This window comes from Mastomys coucha, unplaced genomic scaffold, assembly GCF_008632895.1.
Source record: "Mastomys coucha isolate ucsf_1 unplaced genomic scaffold, UCSF_Mcou_1 pScaffold22, whole genome shotgun sequence".
NCBI classification, from domain to species: Eukaryota; Metazoa; Chordata; class Mammalia; order Rodentia; family Muridae; genus Mastomys; species Mastomys coucha.
In genome coordinates, this window is record NW_022196905.1 from 168,858,241 (window position 1) to 168,875,723 (window position 17,483).

Below are 17,483 nucleotides of genomic sequence, written 5' to 3' on the forward strand. Positions count from 1 at the left end.
GAGAGAGAGAGGGAGAGGGAGAGAGGGAGAGGGAGAGAGAAAGAGAAGGGAGAGAGGTGAGTGCCAATAAACCCTTTTCTGGAGAACAAGTGCATTTTGTAGATGATAAAAATGCTTATTGAGTCAGGGCAAATAAAGGCAGAGCACACTTAAATCAACAGACTACTGAAATGGCTGAGTTCCACCTGAATCATACTTAGAAATAGCTGAATTATCAAATGTTACCAGCCAGTTTATATGTTAAAGTTTGACATATAAGTCATGGTATATAAAAAGAGGGCTCAACTGGTCACTTGGCGTGCTTCAAACTTACAAGTCTTTAATTCTGTAAAGACTTAAATTCTCCATAAAGTTTTCTTTTCAGAAATTTTCACATGATATATTCTTTCCCATTCCTCAACTCAAGTTGTATGCATAGCTGTCTTTCATTGTAGAGATGCCCACATTTCTCTTTACTTTTGAGTCCGTCAAGTGGTCTAAGATATTGTTGCTTTGAAAGACCTTAGTTCTGATGTAGTCAAAGGCATAGCAAATTCAGCACAAGTCATATGTGTTTAGTAAATGTAGATAAGAGCAGAGTGGAGCAGCATTTGTTGTTTGGTTTGTTTTTATTTTTCAAGACAGGGTTTCTTTGTGTAGCCCTGGCTGTCCTGAAACTAGATCTGTAGACCAGGCTGGCCTCAAATTCATGAGATCTGCCTGCCTCTGCCTCTGGATTGCTGGGATTAAAGGCGTGCACTATCACAGCTCAATGATTAAATTACTCTTACTAGTCAGCCAAGTCCCTTCTGGCCTCTGTGGGCACCTGCACACATGTGCCATACACTATAAGAAGTAAACATATAAATCTTTTAAAAATGAAAGCAGTGTTACTTTAGGCATGAACTGGTTTCTAATAGTATCAGTGTATTAACATTCGACCACAGAAAAATCTTCTAGGTAAATTTACATTCAAATCCCTTTCAACATTATTTAAACCTAGGCAAAATTATTTTTTTTTAGATTAAATACTTCATAGCTTTATGAATTAAAACACAGCCTAGATTCTTTTGCTGACAAATCCCTTTTCTGCATATAGGATTGAGGACAATCAGCAGATTTTTAAGTTTTAAGAATGAGACTCCTCATGAAAACCTATGGATAAAGCAATCTTCAATTTTTGCTCTTCTGGCTGGTAACTTACGAAAGCACATTTGCAAGCAGTCCCAAATATCTTGCAAAAGAGTTAAATCTAAATTATTTTTTGATGGGATGTAACAGATTAAGGTCACCTGTCCTCATGGCTAAACATTAAGAGCATCATCAAGCCTTAATCGTACAGGAACAACTTTGGGCTTTAGAAAACAGAGCGCCCTCCACACCCCCGCAACCCCATTCCTAGTTCTAGATTTAACTCTTAGATGCCTGCATTTGAATGAAGCCTGGCTTATGAAGGGACCTTGAATAGCTGTTTTAAAATTTCAGAAGAGGTGAGGGACAGGAAAGTCTTAGCAGGCGATGCTGCACTGATCATGTGACCATCTGCATCAGGAACCAGGCAGAGTGTGGGATTTTATTGTGAACAGACTTCTCAATGGCAAATGAGGGGAAAGTAAAGCGAAGCAAACAAAACATGCTATACTATGCGTGAGACTTGGACCCTCTGATGGTTCTGAGAGTCTCTGGGAAGGATGGACATAAGTAATCACAGAGAGGGAGATGTGCATTCTTACAAATGGGGGTAAGGAAACAGAAAAGCATGAAGATGTTGAGAAAATCTCCTACGTGCTTTAATTAGTCTGGCTTTTAAGTAGCTAGTCTTCTAAGAAGGCTTTCTCACAGTTATGCACTATTTTAAGTATTTTAGAGTCTAAATTCCCAAAGGCCATGTGTCTTTGTTTAAAGTAGAGAGATGTTGGGGCTGGTGAGATGGCTCAGCAGGTAAGAGCACTGACTACTCTTCCAAAGGTCCTGAGTTCGGATCCCAGCAACCACATGGTGGCTCACAACCACCCGTAATGAGATCTGACGCCCTCTTCTGGTGCGTCTGAAGATAGCTACAGTGAATTACGCTGGAACGAACGGGGGCCAGAGCAAGCAGGCCAGAGCGAGCAGGGGCCAGCAGAGGTCCTGAGTTCAATTCCCAGCAGCTACACACATGATAGCTCACGGCCATCTGTATAGCTACAGTGTACTCATACACATAAAATAAATAAAATAAATATTTTAAAAAAGTAGAGAGATGTCACATTTGCTGAGATCCTGCTATTTATCAGGAGCTTCAAGTTTATTTTATTTTAATCTTTTAAAATTTATTTTATATATGTGAGTACACTGTCACTGTCTTCAGAGACACCAGAAGGTGACATCAGATCCCATTACAGATGGTTTTGAGCCACCATGTGGTTGCTGGGAATTGAACTCAAGACCTCTGGAAGAGCAGCCAGTGCTCTTAACCACTGGGCCATTTCTCCAGCCCTTATTTTTTAAAAATAATATTTTAATTTATTCTTTGAAGACTAAATTTATTCTTTGAAGACTAAGGCTTCATATAGGAGCCTTATGTCTTAGTCATAGCCACTGTTCACTTCCCACTTCAACTCTGACTGGCCTCCCCAGCACACTTCATGTCTGTCTGTCTATCTATCTATCTATCTATCTATCTTTCTATCTATCTATCTATCTATTTTTTTTCACTGAATCCAATTACTGTTGCCCTTGTGTGCATGGGTATTGGGCCATCCACTGAGGCATAAGCAATGCACCTTGGCTCTTCTGCAAAGAGAAGTTCCTTTTCTCCCTCCAGCGGCCATCAACTGCCGATGACCCCCTGTCCCCCCAGCCAAAAGTGGTGCCTCAGTAGCTCCTCTCCCACCGTCCTAGACCTTTGTTTAGAGATAATAAATCAGCATTTATTTAAGCAACACACACAGATGAAAATGCCAGCTATAACTAGACATGTGTGCCCCTTGTGCCCCAAACAAATCCATGTAAGCTGCTTTGCCAAAAATAACAGGAAATAATACAAAAGACAGTTTGATGTAACAGTTTTCTATACCAAACTATGCCTTCATCTCTCTGACTACATTAAATCCAAAGCAAAATATTATAGATGTATTCTCTGACAAATTCATACTTGTGGACAGTGTATTTTATTTATATTCATTTCCTACTTCTCCACCCTTTTCAGGATCCCCCACTTATTGTATGTACATGTGTATATATATCCTTCTTGTTAGATTTGTGGTACTTATCTATCTATATTATAGGCATGGGTGTGGGGCCATCCACTGGAACAAGGCTGACCCCAGGAATTGTACCTCTAAGAAAAACAGACTCTCTGTCCCTTAGCAGGCATCATTATCAATAGCTACTCAGGTGGGGTGGGAGCTTGGCTGTCCCTTCCCCTTCTATATGGGAACACAGACTGGTTTCCTTTTGTGCAAGTTTTGTGCAGACAACCACGGCTACAATGAGTTCAGGACAGCATTGCCCTGCCATGTCCAGAAGACAGTTTTGACCCTGACCCCTGGCTCTTACACTTGTCCTGTCCCCTCTTTTGTGATGTTCCCTGAGCCATGGGTGGGATGGCAGGGCTTGGGAGAGGTGGATAGAGATATTCTACCTATCCCTGATCAGTCCTAGTCACTTCTTTGGAACACAGAACAGTTGTGGGTCCACAGATTGACCACTATCTACTGGAAGCAAAGCTGCTTTGACCAAAGCTGAGAGCCTCATAAAGGTATGGGTGCAAGCATAAATATTTAGAAAGCTATTTTTACATTTTTAGGCATCAGACATTTCCGTATTTTACCATCTAATTAAGTCACCCATCTGCCAATTCCTGATTTTTTAATGACCTAGATGGCAGCACTGTTCTCCTGGGAGCCTCACGCTGGTTAGACCCTTCTAGTGCTTGAAGAAAAAAAAAAATAAACATATGGAAGTCCAGAATATTAAGGACATACTTTAAAATGCTAAATAAATTATGCATTAAATTATCAAAATCAATTTAGATAAAGTATAAAAGTTAAGTCTCTGTCCATTTGGAAGGTATAAAAGTGACAGTGCCATCAGGAATGGTCAACAGAGCTGAACATTTCACAGTAACAGGCCAAGATCATCCGTCCCTATTGTCAAGGGACAGAAATCTCAATAAACAATCGTCCTGGAATAAACCGAATGAGATGGTTATCACTGTTTAGAGAGGATCTCACTGTGTAAAGCAAGTTGGCTTTGAGCTCATGGTCCTCTTGGCTCACTTTCCCAAGTACTGGGACGAGAGACATGCACCTCCCCACACAGCTGTGGCTTTTCTTGTTTGTTTCTTAAGAGAAAAGAGGAAAAACACAAAGCGCAAATCAATGTCCTATGCCATTTGACTCTTTACTGGCTCATGCATGGGCATGTGGAGGTTCAGAGGCCAGGCTGGCTTATGTTGTATCCAGAAGCTGCACCGAATTCTAGATAGGATGCCACATTCCAATCTGGGTGAAAAAATCCCTTTTGTAACAAAATGATGCGCTGGTAAACTGAAGAACTTTGAAGATCCCAAGTTCCACAGTAATGAATTTTCAGAATAAACTTTGCTGCATACTCATTCCATGCAGGAATGGACAGACCAAAAATTACGGTGGAATCCCGAAGACTATGGTGGAATTAATTCGATAAAGGTTCCGTCGGAATCGCTCTGGCTGCCTGACATAGTTCTCTTTGAAAAGTAAGTATCTTAGAAGAATACCGCGTTGGTCAGATTAACACCAGAAGCAGAAAGTCTGATTTGGGTAGAATAATTAACCATCTATCAAAGTGGTTTCTTTGTAAAGCATGACTTGAAAGCAAGGCAATGTAGATTGCCCTCAAACTGAGTGTTCAGCCGTCCACTAATGGGTAACTCCTTTCATGGCAGCGCTGACGGACGCTTTGAGGGCTCCCTCATGACCAAGGCCATTGTGAAATCCAGTGGAGCCGTCAGCTGGACTCCTCCCGCCAGCTATAAAAGTTCCTGCACCATGGATGTCACATTTTTCCCGTTCGACAGGCAGAACTGCTCAATGAAGTTTGGATCCTGGACTTACGATGGTACCATGGTCGACCTCATTCTGATCAATGAAAACGTTGACCGGAAAGACTTCTTTGATAACGGAGAGTGGGAGATACTAAATGCAAAAGGGATGAAGGGCAGCAGAAGAGAAGGCTTTTACTCCTATCCGTTCGTTACCTACTCTTTTGTTCTGAGACGCCTGCCCCTGTTTTACACACTCTTTTTGATAATCCCCTGCCTGGGGCTGTCTTTTCTCACGGTCCTGGTGTTCTACCTACCCTCTGACGAAGGGGAAAAACTGTCGTTATCCACCTCGGTTTTGGTCTCTTTGACAGTGTTTCTTTTAGTAATTGAAGAAATAATCCCGTCTTCTTCGAAAGTCATCCCTCTCATTGGCGAGTATCTCCTCTTCATTATGATTTTTGTCACGCTGTCTATTATCGTCACGGTTTTTGTAATTAATGTCCACCACAGATCTTCCTCAACCTACCATCCCATGGCCCCCTGGGTGAAGAGGCTGTTTCTGCAAAAACTCCCGAGATGGCTTTGCATGAAGGACCCCATGGATCGCTTCTCTTTCCCGGATGGAAGGGAGAGTAAGGCAGCCGTGAGGGGGAAAGTCCCAGGGAAAAAGAAACAGACGCCTGCCAGTGATGGAGAAAGAGTCCTGGTCGCTTTCCTGGAGAAGGCCTCTGAGTCCATCAGATACATTTCGAGGCATGTGAAGAAGGAACACTTCATCAGCCAGGTGAGTGTGCTGCGAGGTGAGAAGGCTGTAAGTAACCGAGGGGTGCACAGGAAAGCCATGGTGGTGTGCGGTACAGCGCGATGTGGTCCTTGTTACCAACGGCACTGTCAGCTGCTCTCCGCACACAAACCATGTAGAACAAGCCCAGCAAATCGGAGGAATTTAGCACTAAATTAAAACAAAAAAGTTCACAAAAGTATAATGACTGAAAACAAGCAGCTGCAGATTCAGCGCTGTTCAACATAATTCCTCAATTCTGTTTTTAAGAACTCAGTTACACCTTTGAATGGGTTACCCTGGTCTATGGTAATTTTTCAGTTTTTGACGTCATGATGTTTTTAAACCCAGTGTTTAGAAATGTGTTTAGTGACTAGAAAGATCAAAATTTGAAGAATAATATAAATTTAGTTATAACAGGTGCTTCACCGAGGGAAAAGGACCTGGTTGCTTAGTGTACACATTACAGAAAGCAAGAAGGAAGCTGAGTGATTCCATCCTGGGATCCTGGCTTCTCAGGAAGCTGAGGGTGCGAGCTTGAGATCAACATGGTTCACGGACCGAGAGCCTGTCTCAAAGGCAGAGATGCCTAAGGTTTAAAGGCACCACTGTTGTGAGCACAGACCTATCTCCATTCTGTGGGACATGTAACTTTGCCAGAACTTTGTTTCTCTGGAGCCTCCCGTGAAGAACATGACGAGAAGCCATAACAAAGCAGCCTTTATCTCCTCACCAACTGCAGGCAGGGATAAGTCATTTTACTAAAAAAAAAAAAAATCTTGAAAATTAGGCCAAGGCTTTCACACAGGCTTATGACAATGTTTTTGGAAGCGTGCTTTACATTTTACGGTGTCTTCAGAGGTTCAGCCTGGTTTAGCTTTCTCTTTTAACTGTTCATCATATTTTTTGTACAATTACAGATTTGATTAAAATGAGACTAGGAAAATACCAGCTTGTACAGTTATACTTCAGCTATTAGGGAAGGATTTCTGTTTTATTTCTTTACATCTTTTGTAAATATTAATAAAAACACTTAAGTGGGGTTTTTAATATGACCAGGACAACTACTTCGGAAAACTCAAAGACAAGAGGAACACAACCATTAATAATCCCATTACCTAAGGGATTACGAATTATTACAGTAAAATGCTAATTTTACCATTTTCCTGTTATCTCGCTTGTGTGATTTAGGCTACAGTTTCGTTTCTTGACTTGGGAACCTTAGAACAGCATGACATCTCCCTCCAGGGAGTGGGCAGGCCCCCTGTTCGGTTCCATCTTTACTAAGTCCTTGTTTACAGGCACTGCAGAGGGAAACACTGATTAGCAATTCCCGATAGAGTGTTTTGGTTTCCCCTGACAAACTACCCTGAGGTTCAGGGGATATCTGCTGCTCAGTACTTCTGTGAGATTCCTGGGAAGATGGTAATGGTTCCTAGAATCCAGGAAGGAACTCTCCTCCCCCCATCAGTATCCCTGTCCTCTCTCCCTTTTCAAGATCTGAAGTGGTTTCCATAGAGCATATTTTCTTTCTTATGATTATATTTCGAAGCTTTCTGTGAAACTGCTGTAAGCCTCAGACCACGTGCAAAACCCAGGCTCTGTCCCTTGAAAGGTGAGCTCCTACGCTGCTTTCACAGAGTTCCCCAGCTCATGGCTTGTTATTTCTCTGACCTGCTGCTCCAGGCTGGTACCCATTCTATGGCAAGGTCTCTGCCTACTAGAGAGTCCACAGACCCCTTTCTTATAATACCTGTCACTTCTTCTTGTCCTCAGTGCCATCTTCTGGATCGATAGGAGCCACACCCACTTGCGGAGTAGGAGGAAAATCCTGTGATTACTTAATTACAAATGCTTTAAAGACATCAGTTTGTGGGGAGGCAGGCAACAGCTGGAGAGTAAAAAAATAAAAGTTAAAAAAATTTTTTAGCCCCAGTGTAGGGGAATGCCAGGGCCAGAAAGTAGGAGAGGGCGGGGTGACAGGCATGGGGAGGTGGGAGGCAACAGGGATTTGTTTTTGTTTGTTTGTTTGTTTTTTGGAGGGGAAACCGGGAATGGAGAAAGTTACATGTAAATAAAGAAAATATCAAAAAAAAAAATTTTTTTTAAAAAGACATCAGTTTGTGATTAGTTTCGTAGGCGTGCCAGGAAGTATTTTATAAAGATAAAATCAGTTTTTAAAATTTGTGTTTGATCAGCATATCTCCAAGTATCCAAATAATCCTGTAGTTTCTGTTTTACATCCTCACTATTGATGGAAGATGGTACTAAACTGTCAGTTTGCAAGCTACTTTCTTGGGGTACGATGAATGACGTCACTGGACGGAATCCAAGCCCATGCCATCAGCGATGTGTAGATACATCTTGAAAACATAAAAGTGTCCTGGGCTGGTGAGATGGCTCAGTGGGTAAGAGCACCGTCAGCTCTTCTGAAGGTCATGAGTTCAAATCCCAGCAACCACATGGTGGCTCACAACCACCCATAATGAAATCTGATGCCCTCTTCTGGGGTCTGAAGACAGCTACAGTGTACTCATTTATAATAATAAATAAATCTTTAAAAAAAAAAAAAAAAAAAAAAGAAAACATAAAAGTGTCCTGAATCCAATATTACTCTACTTACACCCCCTAATGAGTTCAGCTTCTTGAATGAAAGATGCCCTTTTCTCTTTTGCAGGTAGTGCAAGACTGGAAATTTGTGGCTCAAGTTCTTGACCGCATCTTCCTGTGGCTCTTTCTCATAGCTTCGGTCTTGGGCTCCGTTCTGATTTTTATTCCAGCCTTGAAGATGTGGATATATCGCTTCCATTAGGAACCACTCTCTGGATCCATATAGAAGATAGTCATAGAGAGAATCCCACCTTAGGACTGACGGCTGCTGGCATGTTCACAGAAAGGAGATGCATGCAACAGTTGTGGTGCCCTTGTTTCGTCCTGGGAGCCTTCTGTGATTGGAGGACACTGAAAACGTGGGCTTGAGCTAGTGTGATGGTGGCTGCCACTAAAGATGTATTTGGGCAATTCAGAGAAGTCTCTGTGTTATGTTGTTGTGTGGGAGGCCCCGAACTCCTCTATCTGCTCATTCCTGAACTACTACATCTGTCCATCCCCAGACTCCTCCATCTGTTCATCCCTAAACTCCTGACTTTGTCCATCCACTGAACTCCTAGTATCTGTCCAGCCCCTTGGTGACTTGTCTGCATACTGGGGCCATGTGGTACTTCTCTAGCAGTGTGGGGGAACATGTTTTGACAATAGTTTCAGGAATTACACAGGTACAACTCTTGGCACACAGGTCATAGATGCCACTTGTCAATGAATGTCCCACAAACAGGGTCAATGATGATGACCTTGAATGGCTATGACGGGTGTTATTGGACGTCTAAGGCAAGTGTTATTTGAAGTCCATTCATGGCACTGCAAACTTTTCTAATGCAGGTAAGGGATTCTGGGTGATTTCCAGCTCGCTGTAAGGTTACATCAAAATAACTTACACCAGAAAAACAGCCATTAGCTACCAGAACTGCATTCATTAATACATGCCTTTTTTTTCTCTTAGAAAATTAAAAGTGTTGGATGTTCTTTGATGACGGTTTTGGATGGCATCTTAGCCAGTGTTCTATTCCTGTGAAGAGACACCATAACCATGGCAACAGGTCAGCTTCAGAGGTTGAGTCCACTTTCATTACAGTGAGAAGCATGGTGGTACTCGGGCAGACACGGTGTTGGGAGAGGTAGCCTAGAGCACATCTGCATCTGTAGGCAGCAGGAAGAGAGAGACTGGCGCGGGCTCTTGAAAACCCCAAAGCACATCCCCGGTGACATATTTCCTCCAACCAAGCTACACCTCTGGATCCTTCTCACGTAGTGCCAATCCCTGATGACTAAGTATCAGGATATAGGAGCCTATGGGGCTATTTCTAGTCAAGCCACCACAGACAGAACTGGTTTTCCCAGAGTCCTCTGCCTTCATCTTCTTCTCCCTGTGTCTCTCTCCTTTCCTCATCCACCCCTCCCCCCCATGCTCCTCCAGGATTGTCAGGGTGTGTTTATCAGATTGCCTTTGTTGCCACTGAGTTCTTCCTGGATTTTGTTAAAGGAGTTTGTTCTTCCATGTTGGTGAAGCCCTGTATGCTCTGTTTCTCTTTTTAGACACGGTTCCTCTAAGCTGTTTATCCCTGAGATTTTAAAAAACCCCAGCCTAAGGTTTTATTTTTAGGTCATTATCACTGCAACATACAGTAAGAGTTCTCTTATTCCCGTTAGTCTGTTTTGTTTCTTCCTAAACCGCTTAAGCTTTTCTTATCTTCAGTCTGAGATATGTCACAGAATGATATATCCACCCATCTCTATCTCTGTTCTCTCCACCCTCCCCTTCTCCTCTCCTTTCTCCCTATCTCTTTCTCTCTGCATGTGATGACTAATGTCTTCAAACTATGCAGATTTTTTTCTGTTTCTATCTCTGTTCTCCATTTTCTCTTTTTGCCTCTTAAAATTTCTGATAAAATTTCTTGTCATTGCTGGGTCTGTTCTCCATAGACACCTTTATTAACTAACTGTTTGACTCTTTCTTTGTTTCTTTGTTTCTTTCTTAAACAGATTTATTCATTTCATGTATATGAGTACACACTATAGCTGTACAGATAGTTGTGAGCCTTCATCTGGTTGTTGGGAATTGATTTTTAGGACTTCTCATTTTGATCAACCGTGCTTACTCGGTTGACCATGCTTGCTCGTCGGACCTGCTTGGTACACGCCATTAATCTCAGCACTTAAGAGGCAGAGGCAGGCGGATTTCTGAGTTCGAGGCCAGCCTGGTCTTCAGAGTGAGTTCCAGGACAGCCAGGGATACATAGAGAAACCCTGTATCAAAAAAACTAAAAACAAAAACAAAAAAAGATTTATTTATTATTATAAATAAGTACACTGTAGCTGTCTTCAGACACAGTAGAAGAAGACATCAGATCTCATTACAGGTGGTTGTGAGCCACCATATGGATGCTGGGATTTGAACTCAGGACTTTTAGAAGAGCAGTCGGTGCTCTTACCCACTGAGCCATCTCATCAGACCGACTCTTCTTTCATACTTTTAAAATTCTTTAATTAATAATTTCTTAATTCCATACAACATATTTGACAATTCCATACAACATATTTTGATCCTATTTACTCCAAATTCCTCCCCTGTAACTTCTCCTAGACCTACTCCTGCACCCTATCCCCCAACATCAGATCCTAATTTATTTATTTATTTTTAAGTCCTCCCGCCCCCAAATCCAATTTGTGCTGCGTGTATACTCTAGTGTGGTCCCAGCCTTTGGCCTGCCTCGGCAGCTGGTTTCTCTCTGGCTGGATGAGGCGGTGGTAAAGGGAGGATGGGATCCTTTGCAATAGCTCAGTGGGAGTCTCTGCACTCAGGCTGTCAGGATCATTCTTCCAACCCGGGCACCACCGCCCACATCCACCCCCTCACCACCCATGGTGAAGTCAGCCCTTGGTCATACTTCTCCAGCGGCTCTTTCTTGGACTCTTCAAATGGTGTTTAAGTGCCTGTGTAGAGGGAATGGTGTAAACCCTGGTCTAGAGTTCCCACTGAGCCCTGCTACAGCTAGTTGAAGGAGAATCTCTGCTTCAGGCTCTTTAGACCGTCTTGCACAGACTATGCAGCTTGCCCATCTCACTCCTAAGCATGTGCCCACAAGATCCAGCACCCAGATGGATTTTTAAAGAAACGAATAAACACAGCGGGATAAGAGCTAGGTCACACAGATTGCTAGTCCTAGCTTTGTGGCTAACCAGTGGTGTGAGCAGTGGTCCTTACACTAGCTGTCTCCTAGAGGACTTTTTAGCTTGTGGATCAGTTGAACGAGGTGAAGATTCATGGCCTTTGAAGTTCTCCTACACTCTATCTTTTGGATTGTTATGGAGCTTCCTGAATGTTGAACCCCATGGTCCTAACAGTAGTTTTTTTCCTTGTATGGCAGGTAGTGGTGAAGTGTGTGTGTGGGGGTGTAGTCTGCTCTGTGGCTACCTCAGGTTAAACTTTGCAGGAACACGTTGTGATAAAAATCAAGGTTTAGCTATGATTTCCTGAATGATACTGTGGATAAAAGGACAAATAGTTATTATTCCCCCTCCCCCAGCTTGATTTAAACCTGTCACATTGGACGTGTAATTACGCTAGGAAAAGTACAGTATTAATGTTAGAAAAAGTGTTTGGATCTGAGCTTAGCTTTACATTTGGAAAATATCAACATGAACCATTTCCCACAACAAATATTATCTGTTGAATCAAATAAAAGATTAAGCCTCCACGCATGCATGATATAGCTTATTTTTACTACCAGCTAAAGTGGAAGATGACATTAATAATTTCAGATATAGAAAAGAATACATATTTACATATTGCAATGATCCTGGGAGAGTATTGCAAAGGATAAGATAATGTTATAGCAAGGAACCCTTAAGGGTGGAGAGAGGGCTAAGCATGTAAAGGCGGGATCTCCCAAGCCTGAGGATCTGAGTTTAATACCCACAACCCACCTGGTGGAAGGAGAGAACCGACTTCCATTTAGGTATCCTTCAACACCACCCCCCTAAATGCCTTAGCATATGTGTGTGCACACAGAGAATCTCTCTCTCTCTATCTTTCTGTCTGTCTCTGTCTCTCTTTCTTTCTCCACACACACACACACACACACACACACACACACACACACACACACACGTTCAAAGGAAGTGAAGACATTTTAGCTTCACATGTATAGGAAGAAAAAAATCTGTGGGCAAATTTTGCTAGTTGATCCTAATCAGTGGGCATTGGAAGACCTGTACAGATAGACAGATTCTTGAGTTGCCCTCATTGTTTAGCTCTCAGCTCTCACCCTCCACCCCCTGAGGTGGTCTTCACAGAGCACAACTCCACAGACCTCCCTGTCTCTGGCAGTTCTCTTTGCACTGATTCTGAACATTATTGTTCTTGATTGTTCTGTTCAGTGAGGGTTAGTTCCTTACCTGTGCCTGTGTCATCTCCATCACATCCCCAATGTATCTAATAGGGCTGGGTGTGTAGACAAGGCTTATTTAAAGTATTTTCCTTAAGCCAGATAATAGAAGGTTTTTTAAAAATATAATTTAACAAACAATTGACTGAGATGGACACAGATACTCACACCCAACTATTGGACTGAAATTGGGGATCCCTGTGGTTAGTGAAAGGCTTGAAGAAGCTGAGGAAGAGAGCAACCCCATAGAAAGACCAGCAGTCTCATGTTACCCAGTCCCCTGAGATCTCTCAGACACTGAGCCACCAACCAGGCAGAATACAAGAGCTGGTCTGAGGCCCCTGATACATAATATAGCAGAGGACATCCTGGTCTGGCCTCAGTGGGAGAAGACATGCCTAACCCTCAATAGATTTGAGGCCCTAAGGAGTGGGGAAGCCTGGCAGGTGGCAGGAGGTGGAGATATCCTCTTGGAGACAAGGGGAGGAGGAATGGGATGAGGAACTGTGGGAGAGTGGAATTGTTGGTTACTACCAAGGTATGCATGCCACTACTGACAACTTTAGGGTTATCATGGCTTGCTTGTCATTGATGTGGTTTGTAGATGTCATAGCTGGGTAGGACTATTGGTTGCCTCCCTCTTTGGAAGCTTCTATGTCAACGTCTGGATACCAGAAGTGTTTTGTTGGATTATCCATGTGGCTTCCTCTTGTGTAGTCTGTCCCAACATTTCTAGCTCTATGCATCATTTTCAATGTATACCTTGAAAGAATTCTTACATGAGAACATTTCCAAAGCAATATTGTCATGTTTAACAAAACTGTTAATTGAGATTTTTCTGCCTCAGGTGTACTCTAGCTTTGCAGTTGGTTGTCTAGAGCAGAACCTAGAGTAGGGTTGTATTGTTATGCCTCCTAAATCAATTTCAGTCTCTTCCTTGGCAATGCTTTTCATGGGAAGAATAACTCTGCTATCACCAAGAATGTCCCACCTTTTCATTTCTGAGTCTGCTTGCTTCAGATGTCATCTGGCTTGTTCCTTTGTCCCTTGAATTTCCTGTATTCTAATGTGACAACAGTAATTCTGACTGTACCTCTGCTTTCATGTCATTGGTCAGAATAGGTCACACGAGGTAATGCGAAGCCCACTTTGCAGCCTTCAAGCACTCAGGCTCTTTGACTGCCATGTCATTATGATTATGATTAATCACTGAATTCATAGGGTGACAATTTGATGTCATCACTGTGTCTAGTAGTAAACTGGGTAGCACAGCTTGTGGCCAGGATACACAGCCAATTTATAATATCTATGGTCTTGGATTTTGTTAAGATGGTATCTCATTAAACACATGGATCACTGTGATTTCCAGAGTACAATGTTGAGTTGGACCTTTTGGTTGTCTCAAAGTTCTTCCTCTGAAGTAAGTAGTATTGTGTATTAAAATGAGTTCACATAATTATGATGACAGCTACTTCTCTTTAATCTGACATCTACTTTCTTCTTCACTGTTCTTTCTGTTCAGTATGCCAATAAAATAACTGCGAAAGTAAAAGTGGAATTTTATCTTTGGCTTGTGGTTATGGTATTTGAACAACCATCGGAGAGCAGCTAATGTAGATCTTCAAGGCTCTGCTGGAAATCAGTTCAGTCCACTGCAGTGTCAGACACGCACCAGAGCACTTGAAGATGGCCTCTGCCCTGGGCAGCAAGGGAGATTCAGATAAACCTGAGGATTATAGTATCTGAAGGTATCCAGAAGAATGTGCAACAGTGTGATGAACAACTCAAGTAACCTAGAAGCAGCCCCAGGAAGATGTCTTTTATTGTCATTTGAATGTGAAAAGAACCCCTAGGTTATGCATTTGAACCCGTGGTTCCCAGCTAGTATGGCCTAGCTGGAAGAAATGGCTTTCTAAGGGTGGGTGGGGCTTGAGGGTTCTTATCCAGCCTCATTTCCTTGTCTCTCTGCTTCCTGACCATAGAGGCAATGTGGCTAGTTGTCCCACGCTCCTGCTCCCATGCCTTCCCTGACCATGGAGGCAATGTGGCTGGCAGTCTCATGCTCCTGTTGCCACGCTTTCCCCACTGTCTTAGTTAGAGTTTTACTGCTGTGAAGAGACACCATGACGTAGGTAAGTCTTATAAAGGACAACATTTAATTGGGGCTGGCTTACAGGTTCAGAGGTTCTGTCCATTATCATCAAGGTGGGAACATGGCAGAATCCAGGCAGGCATGGTGCAGGAGGAGCTGAGAGTTCTACATCTTCATCTGAAGGCTGTTAGTGGAAGACTCACTTCCAGGCAGCTAGGGTGAGGGTCTTAAGCCCATGCCCACAGTGACACACCTACTCCATCAAGGCCACATCCCCAAATAGTGCCACTTCCTGGGCCAAGCATATACAAACCATCACACCCGCCATGATAGACTACAGCCAGTTAAAAGCAAAAACAAATCTTTCATTCACTAATTCATATTCTTGTCAAATATACAATCGTAGTAGTCAAGGAAGTAACTAATGCAGGTTATAGTCAGTCTGACTAACAAGCTGACTATAATACTCTTTAGCTTTAAAATCACCCTCAGAGGGGCTGGAGAAATGGCTCAGAGGTTAAGAGCACTGGCTGCTCTTCCAGAGGATCCAGGTTCAATTCTCAGCACTGACATGGCAGCTTACAACTATCTGTAGCTCCATTTCCAGGGGATCTAACACACCCTCACACAGACATAAATGTAGGCAACCCCAAAAATGTATGTAAAATAAAAATAAATAAATTATAAAATCACCTTCAGGGTCACAAAGCCTTAGGTAAGAATCTCTCTACTTCACCCCAATAGGACTGATGTTCCCGCTGCAAGGTATTATGTAAGGGTGTGTCTGTCTGTTCATCCTTCCAACACTAGGGTCCCAAATAAAAACCTTCAAGAGAGTCTTGGTTTGTCATAGGGGTGTCAATTATGTGATCATTCTGACAGGGAAAGTTCTGCATCAATTTGTTTCACAGAACACAGGAGCTTAGTATCCTTGGTCCCCAGGTCTGGAGAGATAATGTCATCCCCACCCACTGGGATGGGCACAGTGGCCTTTTGGGCATTTCTAAAGATATACCTTTATTGCTTTTATTGAAGTATACGTGTGTGTGTGTGCATGAGTGTGTGTATCTGTGTATGAGTGTGTGTGTGTATGAGTGTGTGCTGCATGTATGCATTCCTGTGGAGGGCAGAAAAGGCCATCAGATCCCCTTGAGCTGTAGCTTCAGGTGGATATGAGCCACCTGCCTTGAGCTAAGAACTGAACTCTGGTCTTCTGGCAGAAGAGCAACTCAATTCCTGAGTAATCTTTCCAGCCCCTACTTGGGACATTTTAAACACCAGCTGGAAATTTTGTTTATACGTGTGTGTGTGTGTGTGTGTGTGTGTATGAGAGAGAGAGAGAGAGAGAGAGAGAGAGAGAGAGAGAGAGAGAGAGAGAGAGAGAGAGAGAGAGAGATCATCTCTGGAGAAGAATGGCTGATTGGACGACTGATTTGCTCAGTCTGGTATAACAGATAGTGGTTAGCTAGGGAGGTGGATCAGCTGTCAGAGCACTTACTATACAAGAAAGAAGGCTGGAGTTTGGATGCCTGGCACACAGGTAAATGTCAGGTGGGTATGGCAGCTCAACTGTAACTCCAGCCTTAGAAAGCACATACAGGCCATTCCTGGAACGAGCTGGTAGCAGACTAGCCAGCCATTTCAGTGAACTTTGGTTTGACTGAGAGGCCTACCTCAATGAACAAGGTGGATAGTGACCAAGGAATATTCTAAAAATTAAAGGCCTTAAATGTGCATTTCACAACTTATTTCATGTTCCTCTATAGATTTCAGTCCATAACTTTCTTTCGTTATTCTGAATAAATTTTGAACTTCCTTCCCACCCCCAAACATGGCATACTTCCTTTTAAAGGTGTATTGCTAGCTTGTTTAATATATAATCTTTTGATAATTGGTAGGTAATTTCTATGATGCTGAGTCAGAAAGTATGTAGTGTTATCAAGCATTAAGAGAACACGCAAGCATGAGATATTCAGATGAGTTTCCTCTGGCCCTTGCTTAAGGTCCATCTCAACTTTCTTTTTTACAAAGCAATTCACAAAATGTGTTTGCTAACGTTTGATGGAGAATTTGTTTGCACAGCATATAAGGAACTTCTATAGCCCAACAACACAAATGACCTAATTAAAAGAAACCCAACAACCTCACAGGCCACATGGTTGGCCACCCAGGTCTACAAGATAATGGAGGTACCACCCGTGGCATCTTGTGGGGAGCCGCAGCTGCCACCCTATATATATATTGAACACCTGGTCTCCAGTCAGAGCAGAGAGCATTGCGATAAACAAGCCTTAGTTGGAAAAGCTGTGTGCCTCTAGTCTGTGATGCAAGCTGGCATGATTTCTCATAGCCTATTATGCTTTGCCACGTAGTTGATGCTGATTGGGACCAGGGAAAGTATTTAACCCACAAGGGCTGGGGCTGGAGGGAGAGTAAGTAAGATGTAATAGATAGGAGTAAGTATATAGATAGAAGTAAGATATAGGATAGTGAGTAAGTATGTATAGATAGGAGTAAGTATGTAAATATAGAAGTAAGATGTATGTAGGAGTATTGAGTAAGTATGTAGAGATAGTAAGTATGTAGAATTAGGGCTGGTGATGGGTTAGGAGAGAATTA

General features: G+C 42.7%; 1 protein-coding gene across 3 annotated transcripts in view; it reads left to right on the plus strand.

Annotated features, from left to right (window-relative positions):
- Chrnb3 (cholinergic receptor nicotinic beta 3 subunit) overlaps window positions 1–8,791 on the plus strand; it is a 29,658-nt gene extending 20,867 nt beyond the window's left edge. For all 3 annotated transcript variants that reach the window (XM_031342764.1, XM_031342763.1, XM_031342766.1), the window contains exons 4-6: window positions 4,590–4,699; window positions 4,889–5,771; window positions 8,446–8,791. In XM_031342764.1, coding sequence (XP_031198624.1) covers window positions 4,590–4,699; window positions 4,889–5,771; window positions 8,446–8,580 — 1,128 coding nt within the window. In that variant the 3' untranslated portion in view covers window positions 8,581–8,791. The remainder of the gene's footprint in view (window positions 1–4,589; window positions 4,700–4,888; window positions 5,772–8,445) is intronic.
- The last annotated feature ends 8,692 nt before the right edge of the window (window positions 8,792–17,483 follow it).